The sequence below is a fragment of the Hypanus sabinus genome, chromosome 11, assembly GCF_030144855.1.
Source record: "Hypanus sabinus isolate sHypSab1 chromosome 11, sHypSab1.hap1, whole genome shotgun sequence".
Taxonomy (NCBI): Eukaryota; Metazoa; Chordata; class Chondrichthyes; order Myliobatiformes; family Dasyatidae; genus Hypanus; species Hypanus sabinus.
The window spans coordinates 2,523,245-2,538,778 of NC_082716.1; the positions used below are offsets into that span (position 1 = coordinate 2,523,245).

Consider the following 15,534-nt stretch of genomic DNA (forward strand, 5'->3'; position numbering starts at 1 on the left):
ATTCCTTGCACTGCACCGCTACACAACAGCTTTCATGACATGTGCATCAGTCATAATAAACCTGATTGTGAATCGGAGACGGATCCCACATCTCCTGCCCCCCCCCCACCCCCCACCAGGGTGGCGTCTTCGATTTTGTGCATTGGGGCCTCTGTGCCAGACTGATGCAACCATTCAGAATGCTTCCCACATCTGTCGAGATTTATAACATTCCTTCTTTTAAACTTCGGTGACTTGTTCCAGTAGGGTTAGTAGCCGCTTATTCTGCAAATACAACACCTAAAGCCTCAAACATAGGACTTCCACCTCTTTTGCACAACCTTTATAGTCGTACAATCGAGTTCCCTGCTCCAAAAGCACCGTCCAAAACCTCCTCTGACCCTCAACTTGCTCTTCAACCCCTCCAATCCCCCTCAGTCAGATACATCGCAGAGATGCATCGGGCTCACAACCAATGGCGAGCAAGGGAGGCGGGATGTCTGGCCTGCAGCACTGGTGATTGGTTGGAGTCGCGGCCCACCACGTGATGTGTTTGATACGTAGCCCGACCCCGCCCCTTTCCTCCCCTTGGCAACCGGAGAAGCGGCCGGGCCGGAGGGGCGAGCGCTGTCTGCAGCACCATGAGCCGCACGCAGTCCGGGTAAGGAGACTCTGAGAGGCGGGCCGGGCCGGAGGGGCGAGCGCTGTCTGCAGCACCATGAGCCGCACGCAGTCCGGGTAAGGAGACTCTGAGAGGCGGGACGGGCCGGGCCGGGCCGGGCCGGAGGGGCGAGCGCTGTCTGCAGCACCATGAGCCGCACGCAGTCCGGGTAAGGAGACTCTGAGAGGCGGGCCGGGCCGGGCCGGGGCGGAGGGGCGAGCGCTGTCTGCAGCACCATGAGCCGCACGCAGTCCGGGTAAGGAGACTCTGAGAGGCGAGGCGAGCCGGGCCGGGCCGGGCCGGAGGGGCGGAGGGGCGAGCGCTGTCTGCAGCACCATGAGCCGCACGCAGTCCGGGTAAGGAGACTCTGAGAGGCGAGGCGGGCCGGGCCGGGCCGGGGCGGAGGGGCGAGCGCTGTCTGCAGCACCATGAGCCGCACGCAGTCCGGGTAAGGAGACTCTGAGAGGCGAGCCGGGCCGGGCCGGGGCGGAGGGGCGAGCGCTGTCTGCAGCACCATGAGCCGCACGCAGTCCGGGTAAGGAGACTCTGAGAGGCGAGGCGGGCCGGGCCGGGCCGGGCCGGAGGGGCGAGCGCTGTCTGCAGCACCATGAGCCGCACGCAGTCCGGGTAAGGAGACTCTGAGAGGCGAGGCGAGCCGGGCCGGGCCGGGGCGGAGGGGCGAGCGCTGTCTGCAGCACCATGGGCCGCACGCAGTCCGGGTAAGGAGACTCTGAGAGGCGAGGCGAGCCGGGCCGGGCCGGGGCGGAGGGGCGAGCGCTGTCTGCAGCACCATGGGCCGCACGCAGTCCGGGTAAGGAGACTCTGAGAGGCGAGCCGGGCCGGGCCGGGCCGGAGGGGCGAGCGCTGTCTGCAGCACCATGAGCCGCACGCAGTCCGGGTAAGGAGACTCTGAGAGGCGAGGCGGGCCGGGCCGGGCCGGAGGGGCGAGCGCTGTCTGCAGCACCATGAGCCGCACGCAGTCCGGGTAAGGAGACTCTGAGAGGCGAGGCGGGCCGGGCCGGAGGGGCGGAGGGGCGAGCGCTGTCTGCAGCACCATGAGCCGCACGCAGTCCGGGTAAGGAGACTCTGAGAGGCGAGCCGGGCCGGGCCGGAGGGGCGAGCGCTGTCTGCAGCACCATGAGCCGCACGCAGTCCGGGTAAGGAGACTCTGAGAGGCGAGCCGGGCCGGGGAGGGAAGAGGAAATGGAGAAGGAGGAGTGCGGTGGAGAAAATGTCCTGGAAAAAGAAACGGAAGGAGGTCATGGGGAAAATGGAGGGAGGGAGGGATGACAGGATGAGGTACGAGGGTTTGAATGGTGGATGAGCTGAGGAAGGAGTTTGCCTTCGATTCAGAGTCCATTTCTCTCTGTGAACGTAACACCAGACTTCGGGAGTCAGTCCTGTTGTCAGGGCTAGGAGGCTCCTCAGTCGTCGCCATTCAATCTGATCACGACTAACCTGTCCCAGGCCTTCTCTCCCTATCTGTGCCAGTGCCCCATCGCCATCAAACATTTATCTCCATATCCTCTCTGGGGTGGAGAATGCCAGCCACCCACCTCCTTCTGTGACAAGTCCCTACACACCTCAGTTTTAAATTTCCACCCTCTAACTCTAACTCTATCCCCTCCTTCGATCTTCCACTGGTGGAAACATCTTCACTTCTCCCTCTCATGTCCCCTTCAGGTGGGTCACCCCTCATTGGGGTAGGGTGTTGAGGAGGTGGAAGAGTGACGGGGAAGGACTGAGACAAGGAAGGGGCGAGGGAATATTATGACGAGATGTACGTTCAGAAATACATGAGACGCAAGAACAGAGTTGAGTTATTCAGCCCATCGAGTCTGCTCTATCCATTATCCCTCTCAACCTCATTCCACTGCCTTCTCCTCTTAACCTCTGACACCCTGACCAATCAAGAACTTATCAATCACCAGTTCAAGTATGCTGAATAACTTGTCCTCCACAGCTGTCGGTGGCAACGCTCGGTCACCCTCTGGTGAAAGAAATTTCTCATCTCTGTTCTAAGTGGCCATGCCTCTATTCTGAGGCTGTGCCCGCTGGCCCTGGATTCACACCGCCACCCCACATAGGAAACACATCCACTCTATCTAGGCCTTTCAATACTTGATAGGTTCATTGAGAAACCCTGTCGTTTCCCAAACGCCGGAGATTTCAGGCCCAAATGCTCCTCATATATTAAGCATTTCATTGCCAGGATTATTTTTGTGAATCTCCTCTGGACCCTCCCTAATGCCAGCACATCTTTTCTTACACAAGAGGCCCAAGTGAGGTCTGGCCAATGCCTTTTAAAGCCTCAGTATATTGTTACAGAGTTCACGCCTCAGTGACCACTCGGCCCATCCCTCTTGTTCTGACACACAGTGAAGTCACATCCAGTGTTTGACCTAGGTGCCACTGGCCTGCACAAACCATTCACCCCGTCTTTGCCACGATTACTGGACACCAGTACAGAACACGCTCAGAGTCTGAGCCAGTAGTGTGGTAGAGGGGCGGGAAAGAATTAGTCACCCCTCTGGCTGAAGTTACTCTCTCACCCTGACCCTCCGCTGTGACTGTGTTCCTGGAGGTGCTGGCAGAAGGTCACATGTACATCAAAACAAATAGCGAAATGTGTTGTTTGTGTCAGTGACAAACACCATCTGAGGATGTGCTGGGGCAGCCCACACGTGCTACCAAGCTTCTGGCATGAACGTGGCATGCCCACAACTCACCCGTCCATCTCCGGAGTGCACAAACTCCTCACAGACACTGAATGCCAACTGTGATTGCTGGAGCTTCCCCCGTAAGGGGCAGAGTGTACTTCTAAATGGTGAACACTCTGGGCCATAAAATGGAGGAGCAAATCAGGCCATTCGGCCCATTGAGTCTGTTCTTCCATTATAGTCTGATTTATTATCGCTCTCAACCCCACTCTGTAGATTCACCACTCTCTGGCTGAAGAAATTCCTCTTCATTTCTGTTCTGAAGGGATTCCTTCTATTCTGAGAGTGTTCCGTCTTGTCCTCGCTCCACCCACTATCAGAAACAGTGCCCAGGGTCTGGGTCTGTACTCGCTGGAGTTTGAACCTCATTGAAACCTATCAATATATCTGTGCCCCGTCTATATTGGTTTGTCAGGTTTAGCTGGTGTTGGAGAAGGCTGTGTGCCAAGGATTCCTCCAGAGTAAGGGAGGGAGAGTTTGGACTGATTCTGAATGGAGTGATTTATGGAGGGTCAGACGACACGGACACATGGTAATGCTACACCCTGTCATCTCTGGCCTGGTCTCCTAGCGACAAGATATTGTCACGGCAGCGCTGCAGGTGATTAATTCCGGCTGCCTCAGGTGTCCGTGGGCAGGCTGCGTGCGTCGGTGCTTTTCAGCTGCACCACTCGTCTTGCCCAAGCCTCCCCAGATGTGAACCTGTGTGGGGCCATGGTTGCTAATGGCCTTGGTTAGTACTGGATGATGGAGGCAGGTAGGGACCAGTTGTAGAGTTGGCAGTACAGAACCAGGCTATTCAACCCATCACTTTCATACTGGCTGCGTTCTACTCCCTTTACCAATGGTCTGGGCTTGGCTGTACCTATGCCTCTCCACTGGGTTTGGCTGTGACCATCCTCTCTCCCACCCCGTAAAATTATTAATGCTCCCCTGGTAACCCCAGTGTGTCACCAATAAATGCTCACCACCACTCCCCCTTCGTCTACAGCAGTGGCCCCCTCCATTTGCCCCCCCACCATCTGCCTCCTTGCACAACTTGTCCCATTCTGATCCCTTCCCTCTCTAGCAACCCCCGCCTCCTCCCTCCCATTCTACCTTCCCTCACCCTCCAACAAGACATAGGAACTGAATTAGGCCATTTGTCCCTTTAAATTTGCTCTGCCGTCCCATCATGGCTGATTTATTAACCCTTTCAACCCCATTCTCTTTCCTTCCACATATAACCTTTGATGCCCTGACTAATTAATAACCTGTGAAGCCCAACTTTAAATATACCCAATGACTTGTCTTCCATGCCAGCTGTGCCAATGAATTCCACAGATTCAACACCCTCTGGCTAAACAAATTCCTCCATCTCTGTTCTAAATGGACGTCCCTCTATTCTGAGGTTGTGCCCTCTGATCCTGAACTCAACTGCAAGAATCCTCTCCACTTCCATCTATCTAGGCCTATTGATAGGTTTCAATGAGGTTCAAACTCCAGCGAGTACAGACCCAGAGCCACCAAACACTCCTCATAGGTTAACCCTTTCATTCCTGAGATAACTCCTCTAAACCCTCAATGCCAGCACACCCTTTCTCAGATAAGGGGCCTAAAGCTGCTCACGGTACTTAAAAGTACAGTCTGATCAATGCTTCATAAATCCTTGCTTTTATATTCTCGTCCACTTAAATGAATGCCAACATTGCATTTGCCTTCCTCACCACCAACTCAACCTGCAAGTTAACCTTTAGAGAATCCTGCAGGAGGACTCCCAAGTCCCTTTGCCTCTCTGATTTCTGAGTATTCTCGCCGTTTAGAAAATAGTCAACACCTAATGCACGCAAACTGCTGGAGGAACTTAGCAAGCCAGGCAGCATCTGTAGAAAAGAGTAAACAGATCCCATTCAACCCCTTATACCTGCCCTCTCACCACATCCTTTGGTGTCCTGACTATTCAGAAATCTATCAGCTTCTGCTTTAGGTATACCCGTGGATTTGGCCTCCGCCACAGTCTGTGGCAAAGCATTCCACAGATTCACCACTCTTTGGCTAAAAAAAATTCTTCCTTACCTCTGTTTTCAAAGGTCACCCCTCAATTTTGAGGCTGTGTCCTCTAGTTCTGGATACCCCCACCATAGGAAACATCTTCTCCACATCCACACTATCTAGTTCTTTCAACATTCGGTAGGTTTCAATGAGATCCCCCCCTGCTTTCTTCTAAATTCCAGTGAGTACAGGCCCAAAGCTGCCAAACACTCCTCATATGTTAACCCCTTCATTCCCAGAATCATCCTCATGAACCTCCCCTGGACTGTCTTCAATGACAACACATCCTTTCTGAGATGTGGGGTTTTCCCAAAACTGTTGACAATATTCCAAGTGCAGCCTGACTATTTTCTTAAAAAGCCTCAGTATTATCTCCTTATTTTTATATTCCATTCCTCTTGAAATAAATGCCAACATTGCATTTGCCCTCTTTACCTTCTGGGAGCCTTACACGAGGATTCCTACATCCCTCTCCACCTCTGATGTTTGAACCTCCTCCCTAGTTAGATAATAATGGGAACTATTGTTGTCTTTATCAAAATACATTATCATACACTTACCAACACTTTACCCATCTGCTACTTTTTTGTGATGAGTGTTTCGGCCTGAACCGTGGACTGTTTACTCCTCTCCATAGATGCTGCCTGGCCTGATGAGTTCCTCCAGCATTTTGTGTTACATTGATTTCCAGCATTTGCAGATTTTTCTTCTTTGTGACAGTCAACAACTAAATTCCTTCTACCAAGTGCATGACCATGCACTTCCTCACATTTGTCACTTCTTTGTCCAGTCTCCTAATCTAAGCGTTTCTGGCTGACTCCCTGCTTCCTCAACACTACCTGCCCCTCCACCAGTCTTTGTATCACCTGCTAACTTTGCAACAAAGCCATCAATTCCATCAACACACACTAAATGCTGGTGGAACACAGCAGGCCAGGCAGCATCTATAGGGAGAAGCACTGTCGACGTTTCGGGCCGAGACCCTTTGTCAGGACTAACTGAAAGGAAAGATAGTAAGAGATTTGAAAGTAGTGGGGGGAGGGGGAAATGCGAAATGATAGGAGAAGACAGGAGGGGGTGAGATGAAGCTAAGAGCTGGAAAGGTGATTGGCGAAAGTGATACAGAGCTGGAGAAGGGAAAGGATCATGGGACGGGAGGCCTCGGGAGAAAGTGGGGGGGGAGCACCAGAGGGAGATGGGGAACAGGCAGAGTGAGAGAGAGAGAAAAACCAAACAACTAAGTATGTCAAGGATGGGGTAAGAAGGGGAGGAGAGGCATTAACGGAAGTTAGAGAAGTCAATGTTCATGCCGTCAGGTTGGAGGCTACCCAGCTGGTATACAAGGTGTTCCTCTAACCTGAGTGTGGCTTCATCTTGACAGTAGAGGAGGCCATGGATAGACATATCAGAATGGAAATGGGACGTGGAATTAAAATGTGTGGCCACTGGGAGATCCTGCATAAATTCCGTCACACGTAGCATAAAAGGAAGCGGTCTTAACACCGACCCCTGTGGAACACTAGTCGCTGGCAGCCAACCAGAAAAGGCTCCCTTTATTCCCACTCTCTGCCTCCTGCCAATCAGCTACTGCTTTATCCGTGCTAGAATCTTTCCTGTAACACCATCAGTCTTAACTTGTTTAGCAGCGTCATGTGTGGCCACTTGTCAAAGGCCTTCAGAAAATCCAAGTACTGTGCACAACATGCTCCAACTCTGCTTTGTCTGTCCTGCCTGTTATCTCCTCAGGATTCCAACGGATTTATCCATTAAGACTGCCCCTTAAGAAAACCATGATGCCTTTGCTTTGTTTCATCATGTGCCTCCAAATACCTTGAGACCTCATCCTTAATGGACTCCAACTTTCCAACCACTGAAGTCAGGCTAACTGACATAATTTCTTTTTTGCCTCCCTCACTACTTAAAGAATGGAGTGACCTCCCCAGTACTCTGCCTCCTCCCCTTATCTTACCCCCACACCCCCTTCCCTGCTTCCACTCCCCACCCCTTTCACCTCCTCATCCCCTTCACTTCACCCCATGCCTCCAGAGGGGGTAACTGCGATGGTCAGCACGATGCTATTACTGCTGGGGGTGTTGGAGTTTGGAGTTGAATTGTGGTGCAGCCTGTGAGGAGTTCATACGTTCTTCCCGTGACCACATGGGTTTTCTCCGGCTCCTCTGGTTCCCTCCCACAGCCCGGGAGACGTACGGGTTGTAGGTTAATTGGTCATTGTAAATTGTCCTGTGATTATGCTAAGGTTAAGTAGATAGGTTGTTGGGTGCCACAGGTTGAAGGCTGGGGGACAGGGTAGGGCTGTTCCATGCTGTATCCCTAAATAAAACAATGTAAAACTCCTCCCTCTCCCGTCTAGTCCAGTTAGGGGGTGGGTGTTTACTCCTTGGGGCCCTGCTCCCAGCTATCGAACTGGGCGAGGTTCCCTGAGACACGGGAGCGGAGATGGTGTCTGAGTTGGGCTCAGCAGGGATTAGAGCGCGAGTTCAGTCTCATCGTTACTGTCCTGTCTGTCTTGTGGCAGCAGTACAGTGCAAGACATGTAATATATCTTCCAATAAAACATACAGTGCATAAAAAATAAATGTGTATTGCAACATGAGTGGAGTGTTGAGGTCATGTTCCCACCAGGTGAGACCCAGGGTGAGGCTGGTCAGCAGAGAGCAGGAGTCCAAAGGGTGGAGCTGGTGCTGGGATTTGGGAGTCAGGAGTCTTGGTTACAGTATTTGCTTGGCAAATATTTGTTTGACTGTACCAGTTACTGTTGTCTGGGCACCTCCCCACTCGAACAGAACAATTAGTGTGTGAAGCCATTGCCTCACAGCCCCAGAGATCCAGGTTCAATCCTGACCTCCAGCGTTGTCCGTTCCCCCGGGTGTCGTGATTCCCTCCCACATCCCAGAAACTCGCTAATTTCCCAGACTACTGGATTACCATCCAAAGTCACTTTACAATTTTTTATTGTTCAGAGTAGCCGCACACATTTTCCTGACCTTCAGCCATAAGAGCAGAATTAGGCCATTTGGCCCATCAAGTCTGCTCCACCATTCCATCATGGCTGATTTATGGATCTCAACCCATTCTTCTGCCTTTTTCCACTGTCAGAAACATCATCTCCACATCCACTCTATGTAGGCCTTTCAGTATTCGATGGGTTTCAGTGAGATTCCCCTCATTCTTCTAAACTCCAGGGAGCACAGACCCAGAACCATCAAACACTTGGCATCTGGGAACTGTAAAGGTGTTCAGCAGGCTCTGGTGAGCAGGATGCTAAGGCATCAAAATCGCTAAACAGTCCAAAGTCCTGGTTAATGGCATCTTGCTGCTGTGACCTTACAAACATGCCCGCCTTACAAATTGGGGAGAGTCACATCAGGGTAACACACACACAATGTTGGAGGAAATCAGCAGGTCAGGCAGCATCTATGGAGGAGAATAAAGAGTCGATGTTTCTGGTTGAGACCTTTCATCATAAGGCAATAGGAGAAGCCAGGTGTTTGGAGTAGGGGGGCATGAAATAAGAAGCTGGGAGGTGATAGGAGGAAAAGGCAAAGGGCTGAAGAAGGAGGAATCTGATAGGAGAGCAGAATGGATTATGGGAGAAAGGGAAGGAGGGACACTGGGGGAGGTAATAGGCAGGTCTGGAGAAGGGGTAGTAGGCCATGAAGATGATGGAAGGGCGACGGGGACAAAAATCCCAGAAGTTGGAGAAATCGATGTTCATGCAGATCCATATTCCCAGAACAGCAGCTGTGATAATGATGTGAAAAGCAGCCTCACCTGTGTCCTGGGCACAGGGGAAATCAATACTTTCTGGTAATGATGACGTTTTGTTACCTGTGTGATATTCTGCTGAACATGGTACGAATGCTGTGATGGTGCCGGAATGTGTGGGCCCAGCGCATCCATTGTTAACACAAACGGTGGAAGTCTGCCCCAACGTACTGCCCCCAAGGCTGGCAGAGCACTCGAGATCTGTCTCGCAGGGATTTCCACAGTGGGACTTGATCATTTTTCAGAATTCTGGCAAAGTCGTGGGTCGAGGTGAAGATCTCTGGTGGGTCGCCCTTCGGCTGGCACAGCTCCCCAATCCGGTCCCCGAGGGAATTCGTCATTTTTCCCTCCTCCTGGCAAAGTATCCGAAATAAGTCTGAATTTAATCCTGAAGCATGGAAACGTACAGTGGCCGGCACAGTCTGAGAATTATGCCAGGGACATCCCACAAACATTGCTGCACTCCCCATGTCCACAATTCACTCAGCCTAACCGGCACATCTTTGAAATGTGGGAGGAAACCAGGGAATTGCTGAAATATCCAAGTATCTGTCAAATCTTGTATACTGAGCACTGGGAAAAAAAATGAGTTTGTTACAAATGACTCGTAGGTTGGCCTACGGGTGACAGAAAAGTGGAGGGCTGTGTCGGAGGGAAGGGTTTGGTTGACCTTGGAGAAGGTTAAGATGTCAGTACAACATTGTGTGAAAGGGCCTGTACTGTTCTAAAAGTCTACCGTGAATCAGAAACAGGTTGAATATCAAAGGCATATTTCGTATTTTTTTTTGTTTTGCGGCAGCGGGACATTGCAAAATGTAATAAAAACTTTAAATTACAATAAATGCATATAAAAATGAAGTAAGTAGTGCAAAATGAGAGCAAACATCGTGTTGTGGTGTTTATGGGCTCATTCAATGTGTGTCTCCAGGCTCGTTCACATACCACTGAGAAGAGGGCGTGTCCCGGGTGCCTGGTGCAGGGTGCAGGGAAGCAGGCTACTGCCACGATAGAGGTGGTTGAGTTTGTAACTTTCCGCAGTTTTTTTGATCTTTGCATTGGAGCCTCCATACCAGTAACCATTCAGAATGCTCTCCACCATACATTTGTAGAAATATGCTGGAGTCTTTATACCACATCTTCTTAAACTCCTAATGAAATATACATTGACAAATATCTTGTTGAATGGGTGAAAAGTCCACTCCTATATTTGTGTACAAGCCCTGCTGAGAGGGTTACACTGGTTTTAGCAGCTTCTGAACCGGCAATGAGAGTGCCACCCTGCCCATCTGTTTCTCTCTGATCAATACACACAGTCCTTCCTAACCAGTAACTGTCTCACCAATTCCATTCATACCCTGCTCACACAGATTCTCCACTGAGTCCCCCCCACCGTTCCTGTCTGCCCTCACCAACTGCCCTCGGTCAGTTCAATGTTCAGCTGTCTTCTCCAATCAGATTCTAGCACCTCTAGCCCTCTGTCACCACCACCTATCATGTAATTCGCCCTGGATGGTGACATGAGTAGATGACGCAGTGAATATGATGCTTGGCATGCTGGCCTTCGTCAGTCATAGCATTAAGTTGAGGAGTTGAGAGGTCTCACGTTGCTGAGGCTGTAGTAGGAGTAATGTGCTTAGTTTTGGTCTCCCTGTTATAGGAAAGACATTATTAAAATGCCAAGAGTGGCAAGAAGGTGCATAAGGACGTTGCCAGGACTGGATGACCTGAATTATAGGGAGAGGTTGGCCAGGCTGGGTTGTTATTTCTTGGATTGAGGGGAGACTAGACTTCATGGAGATGTATAAGATCTTCAGAGGTATACAACCATAAAATATAGGAGCAGAATTAGTCCATTTGGCCCATCGAGTCTGCTGTGCCATTTCATCATGGCTGATTCAATTTTCCTCTCAGGCCCAATCTCCCACTTTCTCCCTGACATCCATTCAAGACCCTGACCAATCAAGAATCTTATCAACCTCTGCCTTAAATATACATAAAGTCTTGGCCTCCACAGTTGCCTCTGGCAATGAATTCCACAGATTCACCACTCTTTGATTCTTTGGCTACATAAATTCCTCCTCATCTCCATTCTAAAAGGACACCCCTCTATAAATAGGGTTCATAGCTCTCTCTCAGGAAATGGGAGCTAAAAGTCAGAAAGAACAGGTTAAGCTGATGGGCGAAAGATTTAAAATGGTCCTGAGGGGCAACTTCTTCAAACAGTGCACCACACACAAAATCTACAGGAGCTCAACAGCACAGGCAGCATCTCTGGAGGCGAATTGACTTTCGATGTTTCAGGCACAGACCCTTCGTCAGGTCATAGATAGGGTGGATGGGCACTGTCTTTCCCCAGGGCAGGGGAATCTAAAACTACAGGGCACAGTTTTAAGGTAAGAGGGGAAAGATTTAAAGGGGACCTGAGGGGCAATTTTTTCATCCAGCTGGTCATGGGTATAGATGAGCTGTCAGGGGAAGTGGTTGAATTGAATTTCGGTTTATTGTCATTTAGAAACCACAAATACAATGCAGTTAAAAAATGAGACAATGTTCCTCCAGAATGATATCACAAAAGCACATGACGAAACAGACTAGACCAGAAAATCCACATAACATTTGGCAATCCCCAATCCAGAGTACAGAGAGGCTTCTGCGTATTAATATCGCGCTACCGTCTTAGCGCATTCCCCGGAAAGGAGCTCCAAATCCACCAGACAAAACAAGACTACCCAGACACAACAAGTCAGGAGACCAACTCTACCACCCAACAAACCAAAAACTAAAGATACAAGACCTACAAAAACCACATAGTTACATATAGTTATAGTTAACATAGTTACAACAGTGCAGACAATATCATAATTGATAAAAAAAAATAGACCATGGGCACAGTAAAAAATAGTCCAAAGATGTTAAAAGACTATAAGTTCAAAAGAAACCACCACACAGTTTCCACAAATCCCCAGCGTCACGATGGACTCGTCATCCCACGCTGGCGGCAGAAGGGGGTGCCCCCGCTATGGACTTCCAAGCTGCTGGACTCAGCCTCGCAGACCCAGCACACAGTGAAAGTTCTGTCGGTCCCAGCTTCGCAGACACAGCACACAGTGAAAGCTCAGTCAAAACCAGCCTTGCAGACGCAGCACACAGTGAAAGCTCAGTCAAAACCAGCCTCGCAGACCCAGCACACAGTGAAAGTTCTGTCGGTCCCAGCTTCGCAGACCCAGCACACAGTGAAAGTTCTGTCGAAACCAGCCTCACATATGCAGCACACAGTGAAAGCTCAGTCAAAACCAGCCTCGCAGACACAGCACACAGTGAAAGCTCCATCGAAACCAGCCTCGCAGACCCAGCACACAGTGAAAGCTCAGTCAAAACCAGCCCCGCAGACCCAGCACACAGTGAAAGCTCAGTCAAAACCAGCCTCGCAGACACAGCACACAGTGAAAGCTCCATCGAAACCAGCCTTGCAGACCCAGCACACAGTGAAAGCTCAGTCAAAACCAGCCTTGCAGACCCAGCACACAGTGAAAGCTCAGTCAAAACCAGCCTCGCAGACGCAGCACACAGTGAAAGCGACCTGACCACAGCGGACTCCGTCCATTAAACCTCCGAGCCTCTGACCATCCCCTCTGGCACAGCCTTTCCGAGCACCATCCTCTGCCAAATGCGCTACAACACCCCCGACAATGGCCAACGCGACTCCGAGGACTGGGGGCCTGTTCTTCTCAGCAGAGACCCGGACCTCACAGCAGCAGCAGCAACAAAGAAGACCTTCCTGGAGATTTCCAGATGTTCCTCCGTGCTCCCACATCCGCTTTTCATCAGATTAGGATTGTGCACAGCACCCTGCTTAACAAATAACAGACATCAGCTCTGGAATGGCCACTGCAAGCTGCGTCACGCCACCATCTTGGAATACAAGGCAGGTACAATAAAGCATCTAAAGGACACTTGGATAGGTACATGAATAGGAATGGCTCAGAGCAGGGTTCACAACCTGGGGCTACAGACCACTTGCTTAATGGTATTGGTCCATGGCATAATAAAGGTTGCAAACCTCTGGTTTAGGGTCAATCAGGACTATCTTGTGGAGATCTTGATGGCATGAGCAATTTGGGCCAAAAGGCCTGTTTCCATTTTATTTGACTCCGATTGTAAAATGTAAGAGGAATTGAGCCAAAACATAATGTGAATATGTAAACTCATCAATACCCTGTTAATGAGCTGGGTGGTTTCCCTCTGCTGCGATCAATGTGTTTACACATTATATCAATCCCAGCACAAAGCTCTGCAGGTGGTATCCATCTGAAATAGAAATGGTGAGTACTGGAGACACCAAAGAGTGAAACAGCTGTGGAAAAGAAAAGAAAATTAATCTCAGAGCTCAGAAAGTGAGACCACCAGGTTAGGCTGAAGATAGAGAGAAGCTGGAAATGCTCAACAAGTTAGGCTGCACTTTGGTGAAACAAAGTCAGCCAGCACCCCCTTGAAACGTTGACCCTGTTCCTCTCGAGAGGTGCTGGCTGACCTGGGTGACTCCAGCATTTCCTAGCAGCACACACACAAAAAGTGCTGGAGGAACTCAGCAGGCCAGGCAGCATCTATGGAAAGAAGTACCGTCAATGTTTCAGGCTGAGACCCTTTGTCAGGATTGGAGAGAAAAAGCTGAGGAATAGATTTGAAAAGTGGGGGAAGGGGAAAGAGAACCACCAGATGATAGGTGAAATTTGGAGGGGGAGGGAGGAAGCAAAGAGCTAGGAAGTTGATTGGTGAAAGAGACAGAAGGCCATAGAAGAAGGGGGGGGGGGAGGAGCACCAGAGGGAGGTGATGGGCAGCCAAGGAGATAACATGAGAGAGGGACAAGGGATGTTTCACCAACTTCCCAGCTCTTTGCTTCATCCCTTCCCTCCAAGTTTCACCTCACATCTGGCGTTTCTCTCTCCCCTCCCCACACCTTTCAAATCTACTCCTCAGCTTTTTTTCCACGAGTCCTGATGAAGGATTTCAGCCCCAAAACATGAGCTGTACTTTTCTCCATAGATGCTGCCTGGCCTGCTGAGTTTCTCCAGCATTTTATGTGTGTTGCTCAGATTTCCAGCATCTGGCAATTTTCTTTTCTTGTTTGTGCTGTCATTTCCTAATTTTGTTTCACATTTTCAGCATCTGCTATATTTTGACAGCGACTACATGAAAAACACAAGTCCTTATCTCGACATGGGACAGGTATATGGATAGGGAAGGTTTAAACCAGGGGTTCCCAACCTATTTTATGCCATGGACCCCTACTGTTAACTGAGGGCTTTGCGGACTCCAGGTTGACAACCCCTAGTTTAGAGGCATATGAGCAAAACATAGGGAAATGGGTCTTGTTTGGTGGGCATCGTTAGCAAGGATGAGTTGGGCTGAAGGACCTGTTTCTGTGCTGCCTGACTGTTATCCCCTCCCATCCTCTGTCACTATTCCCACTCTCCCTTCCTCACCGGGATTCACCCGCACCCATTCTATACAGCTCACCTACCCTCCACCTGACAGTCTCAACCTGAAACGTTAACAGTCCACGCAGACTGCTGGAGGAACTGCAGGTCGGGCAGCATCTATGGAAAGGAATAAACAGTTGAGGTTTCGGGCCATGTCCCTTCATCAGGACTTGAAAGGAAGGGGAAGATGTCAGATTAGGAAGGTGGGGAGAGGAGAGGAGGACGGACTGAAGAGTAAGATGGGACAGTGTGGTAACTTAGTGGTTAACTCGGGGTGGCCTGGAATTCAGAGTTCAATCCAGCCACTGTTTCGTATGGAGTCTCTGTGTGTCCTCCCGTAGTTCAACAATGTACGGGACAGGTTAATTAGTCATTAAGTTGTCCTGTGATTAGATTGGGGTGGCACGTTTTGAAGGGACAGAAGGGCCTACTCTTGCTGTACCGCTAAGTAAATAAATCAGACCAGGGAGAGGGAGGGAGCGGGGGATGAAGTAAGAAGCTGGTACCAGCGAAGGAATCTGATAGGATGGGAGAGGGGGAAGAAAAGGTCAGGGGTGGGAGGGGAGCCAGAATGGGGAATGGAAAGACATGAGGGGAAGAAATTACGAGAAGTTGGAGAAATTGTCATCGGGTTGGAGGCTGCCAGACAGATTGAAGTGTTACTCCATCCTGAGCATGACTTCATTATGGCAGTAGAGGAGGCCATGTCAGATAACTTGGATGTTGCCTGAGCTGCTTAGATCCTTTCACCAGAGGTTTTTAATGAGCACGTTGGCCGTTGTGAAGTCCCGTGATGGCTCTGTGATTCAATATCAGTGTCACTTCCACTAATGGCCAGGTTTGTGGTGAGCCTCCCGGGATGGGAACTGAGCATGT

General features: G+C 50.3%; 1 protein-coding gene across 10 annotated transcripts in view; it reads left to right on the plus strand.

The window, feature by feature from the left end:
• Positions 1–556: 556 nt before the first annotated feature.
• The window catches only part of erich3 (glutamate-rich 3), a 75,170-nt gene continuing 60,192 nt past the window's right edge, over positions 557–15,534 (plus strand). For 2 of the 10 annotated variants that reach the window (XM_059983663.1, XM_059983672.1), the window contains exon 1: positions 1,676–1,797. In XM_059983663.1, the coding sequence (XP_059839646.1) occupies positions 1,778–1,797 (20 nt within the window). In that variant the 5' untranslated portion in view covers positions 1,676–1,777. The other 8 variants (XM_059983667.1, XM_059983669.1, XM_059983664.1 and 5 more) reach the window with 8 other exon arrangements.